The sequence below is a fragment of the Fukomys damarensis genome, unplaced genomic scaffold (genome assembly GCF_012274545.1).
Source record: "Fukomys damarensis isolate Sample0158 unplaced genomic scaffold, DMR_v1.0_HiC HiC_scaffold_8, whole genome shotgun sequence".
NCBI lineage: Eukaryota > Metazoa > Chordata > Mammalia > Rodentia > Bathyergidae > Fukomys > Fukomys damarensis.
In genome coordinates, this window is record NW_022900920.1 from 21,629,113 (window position 1) to 21,652,695 (window position 23,583).

The 23,583-nt window shown below is 31.0% G+C and overlaps 1 protein-coding gene across 1 annotated transcript in view; it reads right to left on the minus strand.

Annotated features, from left to right (window-relative positions):
• The window catches only part of Atrnl1 (attractin like 1), a 656,020-nt gene that overhangs the window by 368,181 nt on the left and 264,256 nt on the right, over positions 1-23,583 (minus strand). The window contains exons 22-24 of the mRNA XM_033761235.1: positions 16,633-16,727; positions 14,640-14,718; positions 12,894-13,051 (exon numbers count right to left, since the gene is read on the minus strand). Of these exons, the coding sequence (XP_033617126.1) occupies positions 12,894-13,051; positions 14,640-14,718; positions 16,633-16,727 (332 nt within the window). The remainder of the gene's footprint in view (positions 1-12,893; positions 13,052-14,639; positions 14,719-16,632; positions 16,728-23,583) is intronic.

Below are 23,583 nucleotides of genomic sequence, written 5' to 3' on the forward strand. Positions count from 1 at the left end.
TAGGTAAAATTCTGGAAAACCAAGGCCTAGGCAAGAACTCTATGAACAGAACTGAGTTGTACAGGAAATAATAACAGGAATCAACAAAAAGATCACATTAAATTAAAAAGCTCTGCATAGTAAAGAAAACCACAAACAAAGTGAAGAGACACCTATAGAATAGGAAAAAGGTTTTGTCAGTTACTTCTCAGAAAAAGGACTACCTAGACTATATAAAGAACACAAAATAGTAAGACCTGCCAAGTTTAGAATCAATCAAAATTGGGCATCTCAAATGAACAAACGCTTCTCACATTAAAAAGTAAAAACCACCATTAAAAAGTAGATTAAAAATGTTCAATTTCACTGATCATTTCAGAAATGTAAATTTTTTTTTCCTTTTTATTGAGTTTATTGGTACATTCTAGGTATACAGTATAGTTACATTCATTACTGGGATCTTGTACCTTTACATGACAGGTCTTGGTTCTCCTTTTTTACCCTTGTCCCTGCCCTCCCTTCACCCCTTCCTCCCCTCCCCATTTACACTGTATTTCCATTTTTTCATTTTCTCATACTTTCTTCTTTACCCTTATTCCCTTTCCCCTACCCTTCCCACTTTGCCTACACCTTTAGTGCTTTTCTTCCTATTTCATATTGTTAACTATCCCATTAGGATGTTGTGTACAATTATAGTTTTTCACACCAGAGAAACTATTCACTCTGTTGATTATTCCTACCCAGGAGCAGGGAATATCTTTCCATTTTCTTATATCCTCTTTGATCTCTTTTTTCAGAGTGCTGTAGTTTTCAGTGTAGAGGTCTTTTGCTTCTTTTGTTAGGTTGATTCCTAGATACCTCATTTTTTTTGGATGCTATTGTGAAAGGAATTGTTTCCCTAATTTCTCTCTCAGTGAGTCTGTTATTTGTGTACAAGAAGGCTATTGATTTTGGGGTGTTGACCTTGTATCCTGCTACTCTGCTAAAAGTGTCAATTAAGTCTAGAAGTCTTTTGGTGGAGTTTTTTGGGTCTTCAATGTAGAGAATCATATTGTCAGCAAATAATGACAGTTTAACTTCTTCCCTTTCCTATTTTTATTGCTTTAACTTCTTTCTCTTGTCTAATTGCTATGGCTAATGTTTCCAGAACTATATCAAAGAGGAGTGGTGATAGTGGGCATCCTTGTTCCTGATTTTAACATGAAGGTTTTCAGTTTTTGGCCATTTAATATGATGTTGGCTGTTTGTTTTTCATAGACAGCCTTTATTTAAGTTGAGATATAGACCAACTATTCCCATTTTTCGCAGGGTTTTTATCATGAATGGGTGTTGAATTTTGTCTCATGATCCCTTACTGTTTTTAAGAGACCTCTCTTTTCATGGTCACTGTCTGGGATCCTATCTTCTATATCTGAGATTCTATATTCGCACGCTTTTATTCTGTTGCATACACTTTCCTGGATATCTGTTTGAATCTGTTTAATGCATTCCATTTCTTTCTTATGTTGGGTTTCCTTGTTTCCATTTCTTATTATGCTGGGCCTTCATGGCTTCTATTATGGTCCTGAGCTCATCTTTTTTGTTTTTTTTTTTTTTTGTCAGTTTCTGTTCTAGAGTCTCGAACCATGATTTTCATTTTGCTCACCATCTCTATGGTTATCTGGGAAATTTTTTCCGTTTTGAATTTTTCTAGAGCCTGACTGATCTCTTTTTTTACTTCCTGTGCTGTGAGTACTGAGTGTCCTGGTGGTTCACTATCAGACTTTTCATCTTCCTTTGCCCTACTGTTTTCCCTTGGTGGACTGGAAGTCTGTCTTTGTGTCTTGCTTAAGTGTTTTCTCATTTTTATTTTTGCTGTTGGGTTGTCCTTGATTCAATCCCTGGGTCATTTAATTTTCTTGATATCATTACATTTTAGCTTTTGATTCTCTAAGACTCACAGACATTGTCATTTTCACAATATCAGAGAAAACAACTCATCAAATCAATCCCTATCCTTTATCCCAATTGATACAATCAGCAACACAATAGGATCAATCTCTATTTGCAAATTGACCGCTTGTGGTAGGCATTAATCTATCACCTTTAAACCATGTGAATTAAATTAAAATCAAGAAGCAGCCCAAAATATGTTTGCAGTGAACAAACTCCTCAGCATAGCATATTTACCATTTAGGATGGGGGCCTAGACAGAGTTAGGATGAGAAGAGTAAATAAGTAAAAGAACTGGAGAAGGTTTCAAGTGAAGCCAGAGGACACAGAATGACCACACTATCTTTAGGAAACTGTTAAACTCAAAAGGGATAGAGTGCAAGTATAAGGACAAGAATAGATCCCCTTAACAGCAATATGGACTCATTTTCCCTTGAAACTACTGACCCTTGAGTGAGGCACAGTGACAGAAAAAAAGACAATTAAGAAAAAAGAAAAAAATGATAAAAGAAGAAATCTGAGTCAGGGCAGGAGCAGGAACAGAAGGGGAGGTGAAGCACAATATGGTGGAGCAAGAGACTGAGTTGTTGAAACAGGACAGAAAAAAGAATTTACAGAGTGGAATGAGGAAAAGAAAGAAAAGGACAAAAAAATGACTGTGAAGGGACTGTTTCAGACTATATCTCTGCTCTCATAATACACATCGGGTGCAGCCATGTGCAAAACCAAGTTCCCCTATCTCAGCTAGCAATGGCAGACCCCCATGACGCAGACTCACCTCAGGCCGCAAGGCCCAAATTGAGCTCTCTGACCTCCTGCAGGGTTGAACTCCAGACAGTTCTACTACAGGTTTCCCCTGCCCTTTCTTTAAAGATGTTCAAATTTGGGAGCTCAGAAAATTACCCTTTATAACCAGCTATGCCTCTGCAGAGTGAGTTCAAGGAGTGATACAATCAGATCTGAGAGTGAGGTGGGCGGTGCTCAGCGGTGCCCCCTGGCGCTGAAACAGCAATGCAGGCGCCCGCAGAGGAGGACGCGGCTACTCAGACCGGTGGGCTGGGTCCAGGCAGGCCAGAGGGAAATCTGATGTCAGAGCCGCTTTCCTGAATCTCACCCTCCTGGTGCTGGAGCAGCAATGGCGGCTCCCGCAGATAAGGGTGTGGCTACCCCAACCCATGGGCTGGGCCCAGGCAGGACAGAGGGAGATCTAATGTCAGAGCTGCTTTCCCAAATCTCACCCTTCTGGCACTGGAACAGCTATGGTGGAGCCCACATATGAGGGCGTGGCTACCCGGACCCATGGGCTGGGCCCAGGCAGGCCAGAGGGAAATCTGATGTCAGAGCTGCTTTCCCGAATCTCACCCTGCTGGCAGTGGAGCAGCAATGGCTCCGCCCGCCGAGAAATGCAAATTAAAACAACACTGAGATTTCATTTCTCTGCAGAAAGAATGACAATCATCAAGGAATCAAGCAATAAGCAAGAGGCTATGGGTAAAAAGGGACCCTTCTTTCTTATGGACAGAGTATAAAATGGTACAACCACTATAGAAATCAGTACAGAGATTCCACAAAAAATAGAAACTAGAAATTCCATTTAACCTAGCTAGTCTGCTTTCAGGTATTTTCCCAAAAGAAAGACATCATACCACAGCTACTATCACTCGTGTTTACAGTGCACAATTCATAATAGCTAAATCTTGGAAATGGCCTATATGTCCATAAAGAGATGAATGGGTAAAGAAAAAGTGATACTACCCTGCCATAAAGGACAAACTTGAGACAACTGTACATAAATGGTGTACCTCAAGACCACAAAGTTAAATGCAGTATATCAAACACATAAGCTTGTCATATGGTTTCTCTTTTATGAACAACCCAAAATCTAAATAAATTGCAAAATAAAAGACAGACAATAGGAAAGAAAAGAAAAAAGTGCTCCGAGTTAATACTTATGTAATATATTTCTAAGTTTAAATTACATAATTGAAAGGACAAGAAAAGATGAGTTCACATAAAGATATCTATTAGTATACTATTTTTAAAGAAACTAACTCCAAATTTTCAACCATAGACAATAGAAGTCTAATGCAACAATTTTGGTATTAAAATATTAATAATAATTAAATGGAAAGTAAACCAATCATAATACATTATATAAAAATATGGTAGCTTAGAAAATGAGGTTATGAGGAAAACTATCTACAAAGATACAGTTAAGAACTATACAAATACTTAAGAACACATTAACAGTTTTTAGTTTAAACTTCAAAGGACAATTAAGTTTTTAAAAATCACTACTAACAAGAAATAGAGAACTCTTTGATTTAAATTCTTCACTTCATTGTACAAATTGAAATCTTGAAAATATTCTTCATAAGAAATTTACTTAGGAAACCAGATTTTACAATTATGTGCCATTTAATCTAATTGAAACAATTTCATCATGAATAAAGCATATATTAGATAAATCAATAGCATTTTAGATAGAGTCAGAAATTTTTTCAGAAAATAATCAGTTTGTGAGCAATACAGTGCTTGTTTGAACTACTAAACTCAATTAAAATCTATACTTGATATGTCTTCTTTCTCTGAATATCAAGACCATTTTTAGTTAATATAACAAATGACATCTTGAAGCTATCATGAAGTCTTTTATTCTTTCTATGCATTTCTTGATTATTTTATATTACTCGTGTTTATGTTTCCTAATTAGCACAGGTGTTTTAATTTTAGCTAATTGATAAAATTGATTAGCAATTTCCATGAACACTTTTAGAACTAATGCCAGCCTGGATTATGACCAAAAAACCTGAATATTAAAAGGAAACAATATATATTTTAAAATACATATGGCAAATTCCTCTAGCTTATGATAATTTGAAAGACAGCAAAAAAAAATGATAAAAACAATGCAATTATTGTAAGTGTTCTATGGAGCAATTGGAAAAAGTACATGAGGATATTTTGTTAGCACATTTAATCATAATTCTTATTTTTAGATCATATATATATTATATATATATATGAATGATAAAACTTCTTTATTTCAATACCTAGTTAACCAGTAACTCACCATTATATTTTGTGCTCAAATGATTTAACATCTGTGCTCAAAATATTAATACATTTGTGATCAAATAGGTACAAGTACCAGCATTAAGATTCAGTTATTTTTCTATTTTATTCTATATTATGTAACAGTTATTACTAAGAGGAACTACTGGTCTAGTCTAGAATGGAAATTAGAATGCCAACTTGAAGAGAGATTCCTAGCATCATTCTCATAAAAACCAAATCTAAATTATGACATCAGTTTGCAGATTGGCTTAATAGTGAATTAGCAAGTCCCATTTACTGAGAAACAGGTACTTTAGAACCAATCTCATGTAATTTAAATTGTAATGTATAAATGTTGATGAGCAACAGTATTGTTAGAGTATAAAAAGTACTTAAATTTAATGCATTCTTTCAGTCTTTGAAGTTATTAGCATTGCAGTTATAGAGAATTTTTTTTTGTTTTCATTGTCAAGATTCACTTGCATAGCATTATAAGTCATAAAGAGTGTTAACACAATAAAATCTAATTTTAGAAACTCATAATAATTGACTATTATGTTTTCCAGCAATCCAAAAAGAGTGAAACTTTTTTCCGATTTAGTTATCAGATTATTGGCACATTTCTGTGTCTTATGGTCAAAACTAGAATTTGTTAAGGATATTTGACTTCTACACTGTTTGGCAACAAGAGACACTTTAGAGAGAACAATGAAGAAAATTTGTTTAAAATGAATGATTTACAACATATAAAAAGAGCTTTAAAAATACGTGAATTGATAATATACTAAATTGGCAGAGGATAGCAATAATTAAATTAACATGACTGTGTACAACCATCTATCTAATATGGTCTACTCAAGTAGAAATGTTATATGTTTGCCATAAAATAAGCTCATTTTATTGATATTTAAAAGGCCATTACCAAACATAAGTCTTATGGTTCCATGAGAATTAGACAATTAAAATACATACAATTAAGAAGACAGTAAAAGAAACAAATTTCAATTTAGGCATAAAACCAAAACATATCCTTACATAAAATTTGTAAGAGTCTTTCTACTTTTCTCTCTAGGATGATAAAAGTAGGATGCTACACACCCATATAAAATGAAAATATGTACATATATATTAAAGTTAACTTATATATATATATATATATATATAGTTATATAGTTATATAGTTAAAAATAATCTAAACATTAAAAAGATTACAATCATGTAGCCAACAATTATTTATCAAACATCATAAAGCGTCAAAACATGGTTTCACATAAAATTGTTAGTGGCTAGCATTTGAGGTACCATATTGTAAAATTATTTTTATTATTTATTTTTATTAGTACACATTTGCAGAATTTAATGTTTACATTCCTTGTGTAGGGTTGCTATAGGTACATGGATTTTCTTAAGATGCAATGTTTTCTAAATCTGTAACATCCCCTTTTACTCTAAAACTAGTTTAGAGTTAAATTTCTTTATCTGCAATGTAAAGAATGCTAATATATTTTATGAGCTAAATGAGGATATACATTGTCTTGTATGTTATTTTATTCCTTAGGTAAGTTTCTTTATTGTGATAGAAACAATAAATGTTTTTTTTAATATGGAGAAAGAATTTATATCATCATCAAATTCTGTAATTTCTCTAAGAAGAACTACTTTATATTGGACTTTGGTGAACTATAGAAGAGAACACTAGGTAATAACAAACATTGTTATGTTTTTGCATTTTTCTCATTATTTCTATAAATTTACAAAGTTCTATTATTAAGCTGGTAAGTTTTATCCCACTAATAAAATTAGACCCGTTGGAAAAAATCAAATAAAACATTTTCCTACTTTCTTACATATAGGGGAAAACTTATACTTACTGGTTTAATAGTGTATGAATTTATCTACTCAAATGTGTACAAAAACATTACAACTGAAAGTGCTCAAAACAACTGTAATGGAAAAATTAAAAGTATGAAAATACTACTGACATTAAACTAAGGAGAATCTCTGAAACATATTTGACTTATTAAAAAGATGATACAAAAATAGCTTATTACACAAAAAATAATAATAACTAAAATTCAATTCCTTATATATCCTCTTGCTAGTGTAAAAATACAAAAGGAATACTAAAGTTAAAAGCATTTCTTTCGGATTTGCCCACAAATTTGCATGAATGTTTAGCAACGGTACAAAAGTAAATATGAGTCTAAACTGTTGACTTCTATTGGAAATAATACTTTACCTTATAAAATAGCTATTACAAGTTTTTAAAAACAAAAACATTTACTTTTGGACAGAGAATTAATGCTGCCTTATACTCTCATAGATTTTTTAAAAAAACAATAAATAATCTAGAGGGTTTGATTATTTATACTTTTAAATTTTGTACTTTTGAAATAACTGCTTTTATATCATGCAGTTAATATTTTTCATTGGTTTCATATAAGGATTTTGAACTTTTTTATAACTTTTAGCTTCCTGAAATTTGTAATAGTACATGCACATAAAATGTAAAATATATAGATATATGTTAAACTGACTGCCATTTATTACAAATGTATTTAAAAGTTTACATCCAATCAAATACATAAAACAAATTTACAAAGAGAAAAAAAAACACATATACAATAATATTTCTCATACCCACCAAACAAATTTATGACTATTACATTTATTATGTGTACTACTTAGGTTCAAAATACTATATAGAATTTCCACATCCTGCAAAAAAAAAAGAGAGAGAGAGAAAGAGGAGTGAATTTATCCTTCTTACAAAAACAACCAATAAAATAGACAAAATATGGGGAAAAAAGAGGTTTCATACAATAGATATCAGGATAATGATCAGGCAATCTAGTCCACTGATCTCTGGGTAGAAATAAAAATGAGGTGAGTGCTTAAACACCAAAATTTATTATGGTTTTGAGGCCACCTCATGGGATAACAAACAAAGATATACTCAAGAAATTTTCTTGAGTTAAGAAGGTAAAGGTAGGTCAACAGAGAAGAGAAGGTAGTCAGATTTTGCAGAACAGAAACTAGAAAAGAAAGAGTTGCCTAGAGAGCGTCAGAGATTTTCTGTGGGTCCGCTTGAGTCTTTTGTTGAACACTCTAAGAAAAAGAAAAATAAATCTAAAATGAGCAGAAAGAAAAATCCTGAAAACTCCTGTAGGGATGGGAATAGCCTATGTCCTACAAAAAAAGAGTAGAAAACGCTAACTCACAGTAAGAGAGTACCCAGAAAGGCAAAGCCTCAGAGTGAAAAGACCAAATTTTTTTTTTCTTCCCTAACAAAACACAAAAACATACTTTAAAAAGACCAAAGTATTTCAAAGGAAATTAACTCTACTACAAGGGAGGAAGAATAAGTAATAAAATTACTTAATTAAAATGAGGCAGAAAAAGAAAAAAGGTACAAGGAACAGGTAATAAAAGTAGAAAACAAACAAGTTGTTACATTTAAATGCAGAGATGTAAATGTATGTATATCAAATGTACACCATTTTGGACTGGAAGAAGGACACAAATATATCCTGCCCAAAACACTTTAAGTGTAAAACCACAAATAGGCTTAAAGGATGTAAAATGATGTATCATTGTAATAATAATCAAAAGAGAGCAAAACTGCATACACTAATCTAGCAAAATAGAATTTAGTGAAACAAATTACTATGAACACAGATCATTTCCCAAAGATAAAGACTTTAAGAAATTAATTCATCAAAAAGAAAAAAATTAAATTCATATACATCTACATATGTTCAGAATAGACAAAGTAAATAAAATTTCTTAGAACTACATGATGTTATAATCATAATTTAAAATGTTCCCTCAAAGTCTCACGTGTTCAGATATGGGCTTTCGGCATGTGATTTGTTCATGGTGGTGCTATACTCACCAGTGAATTAATCTATATGATAAATGATAGGCGGATGTGCTGTGAGGAGATGGGGCCTAATTGGAGGAAGTGGCTTGCAGGAGGCATGCCTGAGGTGTGTAGAACTTCACTCTGGCGCTAGTTTTCTCTCAGCTTACTGGCTGCCATAGGTTGAACAGCTTTCCCCTGCTAAGTCCTTCCACCATGTTGTTTCTGCCTTGGAACCAGCCAGTGATGGACTGAATCCTCAGAGAGCGTGAACCAAATAATTCTCTCTTCCTTTATTTTCTGGGAAATTAGGAAGTTTGTCCCAGTGAAAAGAGTGACTAGTGAAAAGGAAAAATAAACTACTCCACAATTATGCAGGTTTCAGTATCAGTCAATTAAGAATTGGCAGGAAAAAATACACAATATTAATCAGGACATAGATGATTTGAACAAATTATCAACCAATGTAACACAAATGATATAGAACACTCTATCCATTAGCAAAATTTACCTAGGTTTGAATTTTCATCCAAGGAACATTTACCAAAGCAGATTATATACCTGACAAAAATGTTAAAAAGAAATCTATCAGAAATTACACTACAATATTTAGCTGACCTCAGGGTTTACATTGGGGGAAAAAACAATATTGGCATTAAAATTCCATTTTAGCAAAAATAAAATAAAAACAAAAATCAAGAATTGAGAATATGACATTTACTAAAATTTATTTCTAAAAGTTAATATTCTGAAAATGTAAAACACTAACATTCAGTAAACATATAAATGAGCAAAGAATATAAACAATAAACAATAAACTCCCAGCAAAAAAGAATTTCAAGTAATCAATAATTCTGTTGTAATTAAACTACAAGTAGTAATCCAAGAAATAAGAATGAAAATAAAAAATTCTACATATAAAATAAGGATGGAAAATTTAAGATTTCTTTAAAATTCAAACCACAAGAAGCATGAAAAAGTATACCTTGTACTGGGAAGAGATTGACAAAACATTTATCAGATGAATTGATATTCATGATATACAAAGAACTTAATCAATAAAAAATACAAGAGTATTGAATAATACCATTATTAAAATATTAACAGTACAATTATTAAAATATTCCAAATAGTCATAGTGAAATTTCATGAATATGAAATTTATCACAATAAAAATTAAAACTCACAATTATTAATATGTGCATAACAAGATGGGTACAATGAAAGAGACAAGCAACATGAAGCATTGATGAAAATGTTTGAAGCACTTAGACTACTCAAAACTGGAAAATATCTAAATTCAAATAATCACTGTGGCAAAATTTGATAGCTTCTAATAAGATTAAATATATGGCTGTCCTTTCTTATGCCTACTTAGCAGCTATGCTCCCAAGTAAATATTCAAGAGGAATGAACAAATTTTTCCACCAAAAATATGAATAATATAAGAATTGCTATAGTTGTTTCATCAAGACAGCCAAAAACTTATAACAATCCAAATGTTCAATAGTTTATTATAAAATATGTTTATATTCTTACTGTAAGGAATTTAAAATGAGAAATGAAATGCTGCTACATAGAAATTGCATGATTTTAATTAAATAATAATGAATGAAGTAAACCTTCTTTAAATAAGAATGAATACTGTAAGTGCCTATTAAGTTTAGAAATAGACAAAGCAAAATCAAGTTACGGTGAAAACGATAGCTTTTCAAGACACTAACCAGAAGTGACACTAACCAGAGGGAGTCTTCTGGGATGGTTTAAGCACTTAAATCTTGATTTGTGTGATGGCCATATGGGATAATAAAAAAGTTTATAAGTTGTATCAAGCTGATTTATATATTTTACAGAATATTTTATAAGAAATATTAAAAATAGGTAATTATAATGGAAAATTAGTCCTTAAAATTGACTTCTAATATATAATGACATATATTTCACATTCTAGCATTGTATGCTATTATAAACTCTTCACTATGATTATTCTCCACTTAAAAACACCATCCCAGTCTTATCAAAATTAGAAAAAAAAGTGGCAAACACAAAAGAAGCTATCTATGTTGCCTTTTCATAAAGATATTTGAGTTACATAGCTTAAGAACAGCAAATTGCTAAATTCTGTAAAACAGTTCTACAAATATCTATTATGCAAACCTATGAGATGAGAATTTGTCAATATTCAATATTAAATAATAAAAGAGGAAATAGTTGAAAATATTAAATATGGTACAATTAGTGCAAGATTAATGTTTCACGTTTATTAAACTATTTTTCAAATACAAAATCAGTCCACTAATGAAAAATGTAAATCTTCCAAGAATTCTCAAATTAGAACCTTTATAACTAAGAGCTTATAGAATTCCTTTTTCTAACATCTTACTAAACTTTGAGATACAAAAAAACCTAAAATCATGACTATACCTTAGTCTTAGGAAATGATTAAATATTTAAAATTAGGTTAATTCATTTCTTTATGAGATAAAAACTTTAAAAAGAGTAAGACAAAAATTATAAATTTTAAAATCTCAATCAAAATATTCTATTTTATGTATAAAAAGTGAATAATGTATTTATTATAGTCCGTGAAATAAAAACACATCATCTGCTTTAGGATGATATTCTGTATCACTAAGGTAATGGGCTTAATAGAGAAAACGACATAGGCTCTACATGTTTTTACTACCTCAGTTATTTTCTCCACTTTATTATTTTGGAAGAGAAAAATACTTAAATTCCATAACACAAACCCTGGTTTGGTATCCAGAAGAGATCATTAGTAATTTCCCAAAAGAAAATATAATTTTTGAAAGTTAATTTTTAACCATTAAATATTTACATATATTCTAAAGTTACTGTGTAATTGGCTTAAAACTAAAGTATATTTATATAGCCAAGAAATAAGAACAGGAAATAATTAGAAAGACAACAATCATAGCAATTTGAATTACTTTTTTAGTAAGCTCTATGGATGAGTACTTTTCTCCCCTCAATCTTAACTAGAATTAACCAAGTAAAATCTGTTCAATATTTGTATACATCCTCAATATTAAAAAAATCTTAAGCTATATACATGGAAATTTTCTGCTATTTTTCTGATTATATCACCAAGTCAAACACTGTAAAATGAAAAAAATAATCTCAATCCCCATAACTAAGTTTACTAACTGTAATTTTGTACTATTTTTGAACAGCTAAGTAGTTACCATATTTAAGTATTGATTTTTAAACAAATATATGATTTTAAAAATCACTGACTCCTCCCATAAATGATCACATAGAAATAGCCATAAATAAAACCTGCATACATTTCTGGTAATATAACATAATCTGTCATTTATTAATATAGAAAGGGAAACAATAATCTGTAAATGTTTATAAATTTTTTAAATAACAGCTTAGTATAGTGGTTGGCACATATGAGATATATGATAAACTAATATGAGTTTAATCAATTAATCATAAATGAGTAAATGAACAAATCCCAATTATCAACATTTTATGAAAGACTATTTCCAGACAGAACATTCCCAATGTTTCTTAGAAATAAACCTGAAGTCTATCACTAGCCAAAATGAAACTAAAACATGACACAAAGACAGTACTAATTAAGAAACCAATAATAAAAGGGAATGGTCTTAAAAAATTAAATGTTTAAGTATTGCTCATCCTAAGAATTTAGCAACACATTATATTCACTATATACTACAGCAAAAATAAGGCTACCAAAATACAGCATATAATTTCAAATGGAGTACTAATAAGGGAGTATGCACATCATGATTAATTAATCAGAAAATTAAAAAATCCCAGTTTTTTCAAATTATGTCGAATATTTTAGGATCTAACATTTATTGAAAGTATGAATCCATTCTTTGGTTGGCTCAATAGTATATATGAGTATTTTTATAGAGACATTCATGTCGTAGACATTCATAACAATTTCTTTATTAAAGGCCTATACATGTTTAGTATTGCTCAAGTTTCACTCGGAAGAATCATGTAATTCATTTATATTGAAAATATTCAATGGTTATTAGAAATAAATATTCTTAACACTTACCTGTATTTTAATAGGCCAGGAAAAGTTGCTGACATACACATAAAATGTAATGTTAGGATTGTTTCTGAAGTTAAATTTCTCATAGGAAAAACTATCTCTGTATTCCTTTATATTAGTCCTGGAAATTATAGGAGTCTCTTCCCCAGATATCGTTCCAGCTAAAATGTAAATAATAACAAAATATGTAATTCATGCTAGAAAACATAGAATTTTATAAATTTAAATTTTTTAATAATTGCTCTTACAAAATATAATTATCAAAATACATCCATGCTTACAATTTTGAATGACAGAAAATAAGTTTCCTATGTATTTAATAGAAACAGACTCAGCATATACAGATTCAACATATAAAAATTACTTTTTCTTTTTCTTTTTCTTTCTTTTGTTTTTGGTGCGAGGGCGGGTACCAGGGATCAAACTCAGGTCCTTCTGCTTGCAAGGTGGCAGAACCACTGAGCTAAATCCCTGGTCATATAAAAATTACTTTTAAAAATGGAACCACGGATTGTATGCCAGGTAATAGGCACTGGCTTTGAGACAATATTCTTTTCTAACAAAAATTCTACTACAGATATATTATGATCCCTATTTTTTAAACCAAAAGCTAATCCTGAGAAAGATTAAAGCATTTGTACCAATTTTATAGCTAATAAAAGTAAACCCTTTGGAACTCAGGCCAATATGGCACCAGAAACTAAACTCCTTCTTTACGAATCAAACCATATTTTCATGCCTTAATCCAATTAAAATTGGAAAAGAAATCAATTTAATTTCTTACCACAAATTGAACCATTACTACTATAAATAAATTGGTAGGCCATAATTTAAAACATGAGCTAAATGCTCATTTAGTTAAACAAAGATTGGGCACTCAGTATACATTTACAGAAGTTAACCAAATGGAACAAAGCATTTTCCAAAATTTTAGAAAGACTTCCACCTTAATGAACTGTAAAAATAATTAGAATTAGTATACTGAGTAATTGAATTAATTTCAAATTTATTTCTATTCTAAAATTAACTTATATGCTTTTTTTTTTTTAATGGTACTGGAGATCGAACTCGGGATCTTGGGCTTGAGAGGCAGGCGGTGGCACCACTGAGATAAATCCCTTGCCCCTTATATGCTTTCTTAACATAAAGATTCTAGCTATAACCCTATCTCCAAATAGTAAGTATTGAAAGATAAGCATACAAATTCATAATTCAACATAAAGATATTAATTTCTTCATAGTTATATTTTCAAAATAATAATTTCAATTTATAAACCTTATTGTGGAAGATATATTTATGTATATTTCTAAGACTCCCCGCAGCTCTGAATCTGACAAGTGGGAAAACATTTCTAAGCTTAAAAGTAACAGATCAAGTGGTTGCTTTTATTAATTTGGGACAGAAGAATTTCTTTTTTAAGTAAAAAGTAATATTAATAAATGTATAGCTCTAATGATGAATTGCAATATCACTAAAGAAGCAATCTGTCTGAAATAGAATCTGCATTTCATAATATGGCCATTTTTTAAAAAAATGAGTGATATATAATATTTGTTAGCCACCTAATTATAATTGAAAAGTTAACACATGTAGATTTATTCATATTGTTACTTATTATTTTTATCAATAACAACACATGATTATGGCATGTAATTTTTAAATATTTATTTAAATGAGCAATAAAACATGTTAGAAAATTTTCCACATAGGAGCACATGTGAAGGAGATATGACACCAAAATGTTTTACCTGTTGAGCCAACCGACCATGTAATGTTGAGATTAAAGTTGTTTGATGCATTAATTGAAATATCCAAATTTTTGTTTGACTACCAAGGAAGAAAATATTAAAGTTAAGAAAGTGAAAATATACTAGATACATGTGATTTAGTCTACTGATTAACATTGCCTATGCTAAATTACTCAAGCTTTATATATTATGTAAATTTTCATTTATGCTTTCTAATAAAAAAAAGTATGATAAACTCCAAGGTAGATTTTGACCATCTGCATTTATCCTCTAGCTTTCATTTGACCTTTACTCTACAAAGGGAATATAAGGAGTTACCTCAAGAAGTTCTTAGGAAAACTAATATTTTTAGTTTATCCTCTAACTATTCTAAATTTAGATGTTATTAAAATATACTGTACCATAACTAAAAACCTATAAAAACCAGTTAGCATTACTAAAATTCTCATTATCATTATAAAAGTATCATTATGACCTCAAAAATTATTAAATCAATCATTTAGAACATTGTTGGTAGGTGTAGATGAGTTCAACAAGATCATGTTATACAGAAACTTACTCCAGAACTGTTCACACAAAAGCACTGACTAGAAGTTATCTACATGGGTTAGAATTAAATCTGTTTTCAATATGTAGAAAATGTATAAGTATCAATATATCTACAATTTATCATTTCCTTATAGGAGAAGTGGGAAGCCTTGAAAAATGATTCATAACAATTTTAGGGATTTCTCCCAAGTGAACATGTGTTTAATCAAAGAAAATTATAATAAATGATATAATAAGCATTCTTTGTGACATTTTTCACTGTAGTTCATCATCAAAACATGCCTAGGCCCTTTGATTCAACTGGTCATGACAGTAAAAAAAATAAAAATTAAAGTGGGAACATCTGAAAACACAAGTGATTCTGGACATCGAAGGAGGTAGTAATGGTAGAAACAAACTAGAATTGTAACTAATGTGGACAAATGTGCAAGACACTGTTGACAATATTTGGGAAGAACATAATTCTGAAATTTTAAGTGAGATATCCCACTTACATTAAATTTCTTCAAGCCTCAGAAAACCCCAGTTTGGAATTAACATTAACAACCAAGAAGTCAACGAAAAAGAAAAAATTTCTGATAGATACTACAACATGGTTGAATCTTAGAAACATTAGTATAAGTAAGACAAGCCAAGTACGAAAAGTCAAATATTGTACGACTACATATACATGGAGTACCCAGAATAAAAAACATTAAGACAGTTGTATCAAGGTACTAGGAGGTACAAAAAAAGGAGAGAATGAACAATTATTCTATCAGAGATGATGAAAAAGGTTTGAAGTTGGATCAAGATTATGATTATACAACATTATAAACAAGTACCTCAGACTATTAAAATGCACAAATAAAAAATAGTTAAATGGATGAATTTTATTTCATGGAAACATAAATTACAATTTTTAAATACCTGCAGTGTATTTCTAAATACTTTCATGTCACACTGATCTAGTTGCTGACATCATTTTTATAAACACAGAATCAGTGAGTAGAGGATTATATTTGATAGCAAATACAATTAAAACTCTCAATTAAAAATTAAAACTTTAAATGTATTCCCATGAACATGGGCATTTCTTAAAATCTACAGAATAGAAAGTAACACAGAATAAACTGTTCTACTGGGGGTAAGGCCAGTTTTATTTTCAATCAGACTAACAGTTTGAGTTATAATTATGAACAAGCATTATATTATTAAACTATATATTCAAGTAATCTAACATGTAAATTAAAGAAACTGGTAGCAAAACTAAAATATCAAACTCATAAACTCACGGAATCACAAGGATATTTAAAGTTTATGAAAAGAAAGTAAAGGATTAACACTTTCGATGAAGCCCTATAATGTAATAATTCTGCGGAGAAAAATCACAATGAAAGATGACACAAATTTTGTATCCTTTGAAATTAATATAGGCACATTATAAAGGGTGATATTTCTTTACCTGTTCTGGATTTGCTATAAAATTTATGGCAGTATGGTGACGATCATCTTCCTGTAGTAAACTAAAGGTAAACTGATAATCAATCAAAAGGCTGTCTGTAGGGGAAAGAAAGAGTAGAATCTTGATATGTACATTACAATAAATTTTGCCTGAAAAACAATATTCTATACTGGTACTGAAACTAACATTAAATACTAGTGGCCTAGTCAAGAATAGAAAAATATAAATCTTTGCCTCAAATAATAAAAAGGAATACACAGATATAGAAAATTTCATTCCTTAAAATTCTTTTATTATTTTTGAATACTACTTTAATACTACAGTCATCTGGAAACTATATAAAAGTAGGAAAATAAATAAAAGTCATCTATACTCTCTAGAGAAAAATGTTTTTAACATTTTGGTGCATTTTATTCCAGTTAAAATTCTATTGCTATCAAGATAGATCTTTTAGTGTCCAATTTTATAAAATCAAAATTATTTTAAAACATAAACTTTAATCTCTAAATAATATTTTATTATATACTGTATTGCATTTACTTCATTTATTATGAACATTTCTACTCATCAATTTAAAAATAATTTCATGGGGCCAGGGATTTAGCTCAGCGGTTTGGTGGAACCTGAGTTCAATCCCCAGTACCAAAAAATAAAAAAATAAAAAAATAAAATAAAAATAATTCTATGAAAATTTTATTTTATATATAGGACTATCAGCATTTTGATAAACCGAATTCACAGGAAAATAATTTCCAATTATATCCATACATAAAACTGAAACCAAAGAAAAACATTTAAATGTTATAAATTTTATAGACTTTTGGTGGCTTCATATGTTACACAAGGATGAAATATTTCTCATAATGTTAAATTATCACCACTATAAAATTTCATATTATTTTAAATAAAGATGACTTCTACCTTTTGTACACATAACTTTTACTTATTTTATGCCTTCAGCCAGCCATTAAGGTTATTAATTCAAAAAGTAAGAATTGCTATGCAAACATTTATCATTAAAATTACCAAGGCAGCTTTCTTGATATTGTTTACTTGTACACTTTATAAAACTCAGTATATATATTCTAGTATAATTTGGTGTGAGGCACCATTTATGTTTTCAAGAATATATAAACATCTTTACATCTGACAATGAAAATTATGTAATATAACATATTTCTATCTACAAGTGTGTATAGTATAGTATTTGGCACACGTAAAATTTCATAACTTAAAAAATAAACTATATTTGTAGGCTTAAAAAATAAATGATTAGGGCCAATTATTCAAAAATGGTTTTCTCCATTGGTACTGAAGATTGAAGTCAGAGCTTTGAAACAGAGCTTAAATCTACCTGCCTAAACTCATGCTGGAATTATAAGCATGTGCCACTACACCTGGCTAGTTTGTTTTCTTCTAGGCTCATCACATGCAAATCTGCTAAAATACAATTGATAATGTAATGAGCAGCAACCTGAACTTACGAAAAATCAGATTCAAGGGATTCAATGAATGTTTGTAGGCAAAATATCTTAGATCATCAGTCTTAAAGGATGCCTCCAAGACCACATTCATATCCCTAACCCTAGACTATAGTGCCTCTCTTGTCAGCACCTGCACTCTCTCCTCTCTCAGTGTTTATTTCTTCAACTCCTGCTTTAAAAAAATCTCCCCATATTTCTCACTGACACATCCTAAAATGTTTTTCTTTCTGGGAATAGATTCTAAGAACCTACTCCATGGAAGATGGGGAGATGATCTGAGGCCTCAGATCCTCCTTAGGAGACCTCCATGGATGCCATCTTGTAGCAGAAAAAGAATAACACCATGGGCCAGGGATTTAGCTCAGTGGTTCTGCCACCTTCCTTGAAAGTGCAAGGTCCTGAGTTAGATCGCCAGTACCCCACCCCCAAAAGAAAGAGAATAAGTTCTTACTAGAGTAAATGTATTTCAATCAGGGCAGACAAACAAAAGAACAAAAAAAGCTCAAAGCAAGAGCAAGTTTGAACTGTATCTCTCAGAGAAGCTGTGATAATGATGCAGGCAAGACATGCTGGTGACCAAGGTAACAGCAGTGGATGTCATGAGAAATATCAGCCATAAATTGCATCAAGTATTAAGATATGGGAAGTTACAAAAAAAAGTAGGTTACCTCAATAAATAGATGTAAATTTTGAAAAGAAGGAAGGAAGGAAGATAGGTATTTTTATGTTTTACTAAGCACCCCCCAAATCACTATGAACTGAGAAGGGAAAGAATACGTGTGAATTGGGAAGACAATTAGGCACTTAGTATTGAAAAGACTAAGTTTGTGATATTTACTGAATATCCAGATATCTTGCATCAAGTTCAGGAGTAGGACTAATAAGTAATTTTTAAATCATCAACATTTAAATGGTATGTAGAGCTATGCATGCAAAAAATCACTTTGTATATAAATAAAGGATAAAGAGAAGAAATTCTTCTGGGCTCAGTGGCCCATAGCTGGAATCCTAGCTATGGCAGAAACAAGCCAAAGGATCACAAGTTCCAAGCAAACCAGTCTACTTAGGAAGATCCTTTCTCAAAATAAAATTAAAAAGGATTGTGGATGTAGCTAAATTCTATCTTTAGTACTGAAAGAAAAAAAATAGAGAGACCTTAAGGAAACACCAACAAAAGACATTTAGAAAGGACAACTTAGAAGACAGAAAAAACAATCCAGAACTAATATTATACACGCTAAGTAAATGTAGTGTTTAAAAAAGAAAATAATGATCACATTGGCTAAATAGGGTTATAATCTTGACCAAAGGTAAAAATTAACTCAGACTGTAGGGAAAATATCATCAATGAAAAGCCAATATTTTAAAACAATTTTTAAGAATTTGTAAAACTACCTTTATTTTTTCAAGATTAGAACGAAATATTAAGAAGTTGTGAGTATATGGCCTATAGGAGACAGAAAATAGGTGACTAATGACATGAGCACTCTTAAGCAGAAGTTGCACTCCAAAGAAATTTATTGAACTATCAGTAAATGCAAAAATGACAAAGTAGCAATAAGAGTAACTATCATCAAGATAGACAAAAGAACTTCAGATTCAGATACAAAGAAATAGCATGTTTCATGCTTACTGAAAAAAATAACTAGAAAAGAAAAAATTCATGAAACAGGAGAAAGAGAAGAAATAACATGGATGAATCTGGAGGACACTATGCTAAATGAAATAAGCCAGACACAGAAAGACAAATAATGCCTTGTTTTTCATCTAAAATAATCAAATTCATAGATTCAGAAAGTAGAATGGTGGTTCCAAGGATTAAAGAGATGGAAAAATAGGAAAATGTTAGTCAAAGTATTAAGTAGTAGAAGATGACTAAATTCTGGAGATCTACTGTATAACACAGAGCTTACTGTTAATAATACGGTATTGTATACATAAAATTTGCTAAGAAAGTGACCTTATGTTAAGTGTTAAGATAAATAAATAAATGCAGGAGGAAACTTTTGGAGACACATAGATATATGTATTGTTATTTTTGTTGTTGTTGTTTGCAGTACCGGTGATCGAACTCAGGACCTTGTGCTTGCAAGGCAGGTGCAGCACCACTGAGCTAAATCCCCAGCCCAGAAGAAAGGGTTTATTATTTTAATTGTAGTGATGATTTCATAGCTATATCTTTATCTACAAATCTGTCAACTTTTTTACATTCATTATGTACTGTCTTTGTATCTCAAAAATATGTCAATAAAGTGGTTTAAAAATCTATGGGGACAAGATAGATTATGCAATAAAAGGTATATGTACGCACAGTAAATCTAAAGGAAAAGTAATATATGCATTTATATGCTACATTAAACAAAAATCAATTCCAATTAATTAAAGACTTAAGTATTAAACATAAAACATTCCAACTTATAGGAAAAATACAAGACAAGATGTTTTAGGGCCTGGAGAAAGTTAAGACACAAGTCACAAAAGAAAAAATTTAATAACAGTCATTTTGTTAAGAACCAAGCCACAGAACTTGAAAGAATATCTGCAATATAAAAACCAATGAAGGATTAGGATCCAGAATTTGTTAAATAAAAAGTCCTATTAAGAAAAATACTATTGGGCTGGGAATTTACTTCAGGGGTTCCTTCTGCCATCTGCTTCACAAGCACAAGGACCTGAGTTCAATCCCTGGTACAATAATAATAATAATAATAATAATAATAATAATAAATAATAATAATAATAATATATTAAAAAGACAAGTTACGAAATAATAAAAATGCAAAGAATACAAATAATTCAAAGAAACCCAAAAAGAAAATATATGCATGAAATGATACTTTTATTAACATAAGGAAATGCAAGTAAAAACAAGAGACTAGTATTTTAAAACCATTAGATTGGCCAACATTAAAGAGCCTAAAACTATAAAGTGTGGGTATGAAAGCAGAAAAAGGGGGAAGAGAGCATAAATTTGCATAAACATTTTGCAATGCAATTTGAAAAAATCTAAGTAATCTACAATTCTACCTCAAAGTTCTAGCAAAAGGAAAAATATATAATTATATTTGTAATTGTAACAAATTGCAAACAGCCTAAATGTCCAGCAATAAGGGAATGAGTAAGTGAATTTTGGTTTTTCTATCCAAATAAATGTCCTATATAATGCTGTTTAATTAAAACAAATGCACTGTACAGCTCCACATATCAGCACTGATAAATCTCAAATGGGCTGCATATAAAAGCAATTTTTAGGATACACAGAGAATGATACAATTTATGCATTAAAGCATAAGAACAGTATTATTTTATGAGTGCTTAATGAGCTAGTAAATAAAAGACTGTAAAATGCTTGTCATATACTAAAATGAACAATAAATATTGTTTATTAGTATTTTGATATAAATATGCTATGCTGTGGTTTAAATATCTGCTCCAAATATCATGTTGAAAATTAATTGCCATTGAGACAGTATTAAGAGGGGAGAATTTAAAAAGTGAGTAGTTCTTGAGGGTACTGCTTTCATAAATGATTTAAGGATCTCACTGTGGAAGCAGCTTACTTATAAAAGAGGGTATAACACATATTCCTTTTCTTCTCTTTCTGTCTGCCTCTCCATAACATATGCACAAGAGCAATTTGTCACTGTGAAATACTGTACCTTCTGCCATATTACGACACAGCAAGAAATCCCTCACATGATGAAAGAATGATCCTGGATTTCTAAGCCCTGAGTAAAAGTAGCCAAATATATCTGTATTATCTGTAATTTCTGTAGCCTGTGATATTTGGTTGTATCTGCACAATATGGACTAAGACATATTGCAAGCAAACAAAACAAGCATTGGCATAACAAAAATAAGATAAAGTCTGGTATTTCCTTCAAATGTATGAGAAATTCAAACTTGATTTCCAATATCTTTTTCTTTTGAAAAATTGTAAAGCAAATGTAGCAAAATGTTAAACTTTATTAAAGTTGTGTGTGTGTGTGTGTATGTGTGTGTGTGCGTGTGCGTGTAATGCTAAGGATGCAACCCATAACCCAGCACCTCTTGAGTGATAGGTTAAGTGCTCTGCCTTGGACTACACTTCCATTCCTCATGCCTTTTCATTACATTATACATAATATAAAACTATATATACTCTGTGTAGGCAAGTATGTATAATATAGTTTTGGCACATTTAAAACTTCACAATTAAAAAAACTACATGTAGTTACAAAGATATTACTGATTAGGACCAATGAATTTTATGGTGCTGGGGATTGGACATGGGGTCTTTACACTGAGCTATATCCCCAGCCTTTTTCTTATTTTTTATTTTTTATATTTTAACTTTGAAACAGGAAAAATACAGCCTTTCCAGGACCTACAATGTAGACACTTTAGAAAATAACAACTTGGTGAAGAGAAAAAAGAACCAAATCTCTGGGAATTAGAAGGAAACTGACAGGAAAATTGGAAACTATAGTAAAGCTAGAGAAAAGGAGCACAATATACAGAAAAGAACAAAGCAGTGTGGAAGTACAGCCTGTCCCCCAGGGTGGGGAACCTGTCTTCAAAAGGCAAGCGCTCAGGGCCTGGAGCTGAGGGACAGTGAACCAGTCCAGAAGCTCTACACTCAAGGAAAGCCCAAAGTAATTTAAACTTAAAAATGGCATGGGGTTCTACTATGAAATGATTTCTTCCACGAGAGGTGGAAAAGAATCCAGTGAAGTGCTCACCATATTTCCAGAGATTGTTTAATCAAACAACATTTGGGGAAGAGGTTGAATATTTAATAGTGAGCTAGAAAACAACTATAAAATAACTTCACTTTAGGATTCCCCATGCAACCCTCTCACAGTGACTACGTGAGAGACAGCCATGGAAGACCATCATGAAAAGGAGGTGGGTTAGACATAGATACCCTGAGAAGTATAAACTCAGGCCAAGAAGGACATGGGGCTCCATGTTCCATGGCGAGAAGCCAGGGCTGGCAGGTGTGATACTAAGAGGTAGCTGGGACTTAAAGTGTTGGCATTAAGTACAGCAATCTGCTTGAAACCTTCTCCTACTACCTATATCCAGCACAGATCATTGGTCTGATCGCTTTCGCCATCTTTCAATGTGAGCAAGGACACACCTTAGCTTGGATGGTTGCCGTAGCCTGGAACAAATGGATGGAGGTGACTCGGAAAGATGGTGGGGCACATCATAAACCCATGGGCCATAAATATAGTTGAGAAAACTATAAATTGCTGACTTTCAAAACTGGTTCCATTCAAAAGTACAGAGGAAATATTTTTAACTCATTTTTTCCTTTTCATCTTCATTGCCTTTGGGGACTTGAGGTGTTTTCCTTTTTTTCTTTGAATTTTTTAACTTTTATTTTTCTGTTTTTTCATTTTTCTTCTTTATTCTTTTCTGTTACTTTTAATTCTATTAATTTACTTTTAATACATATAGGATCCTTTATTTCACTTTTCTT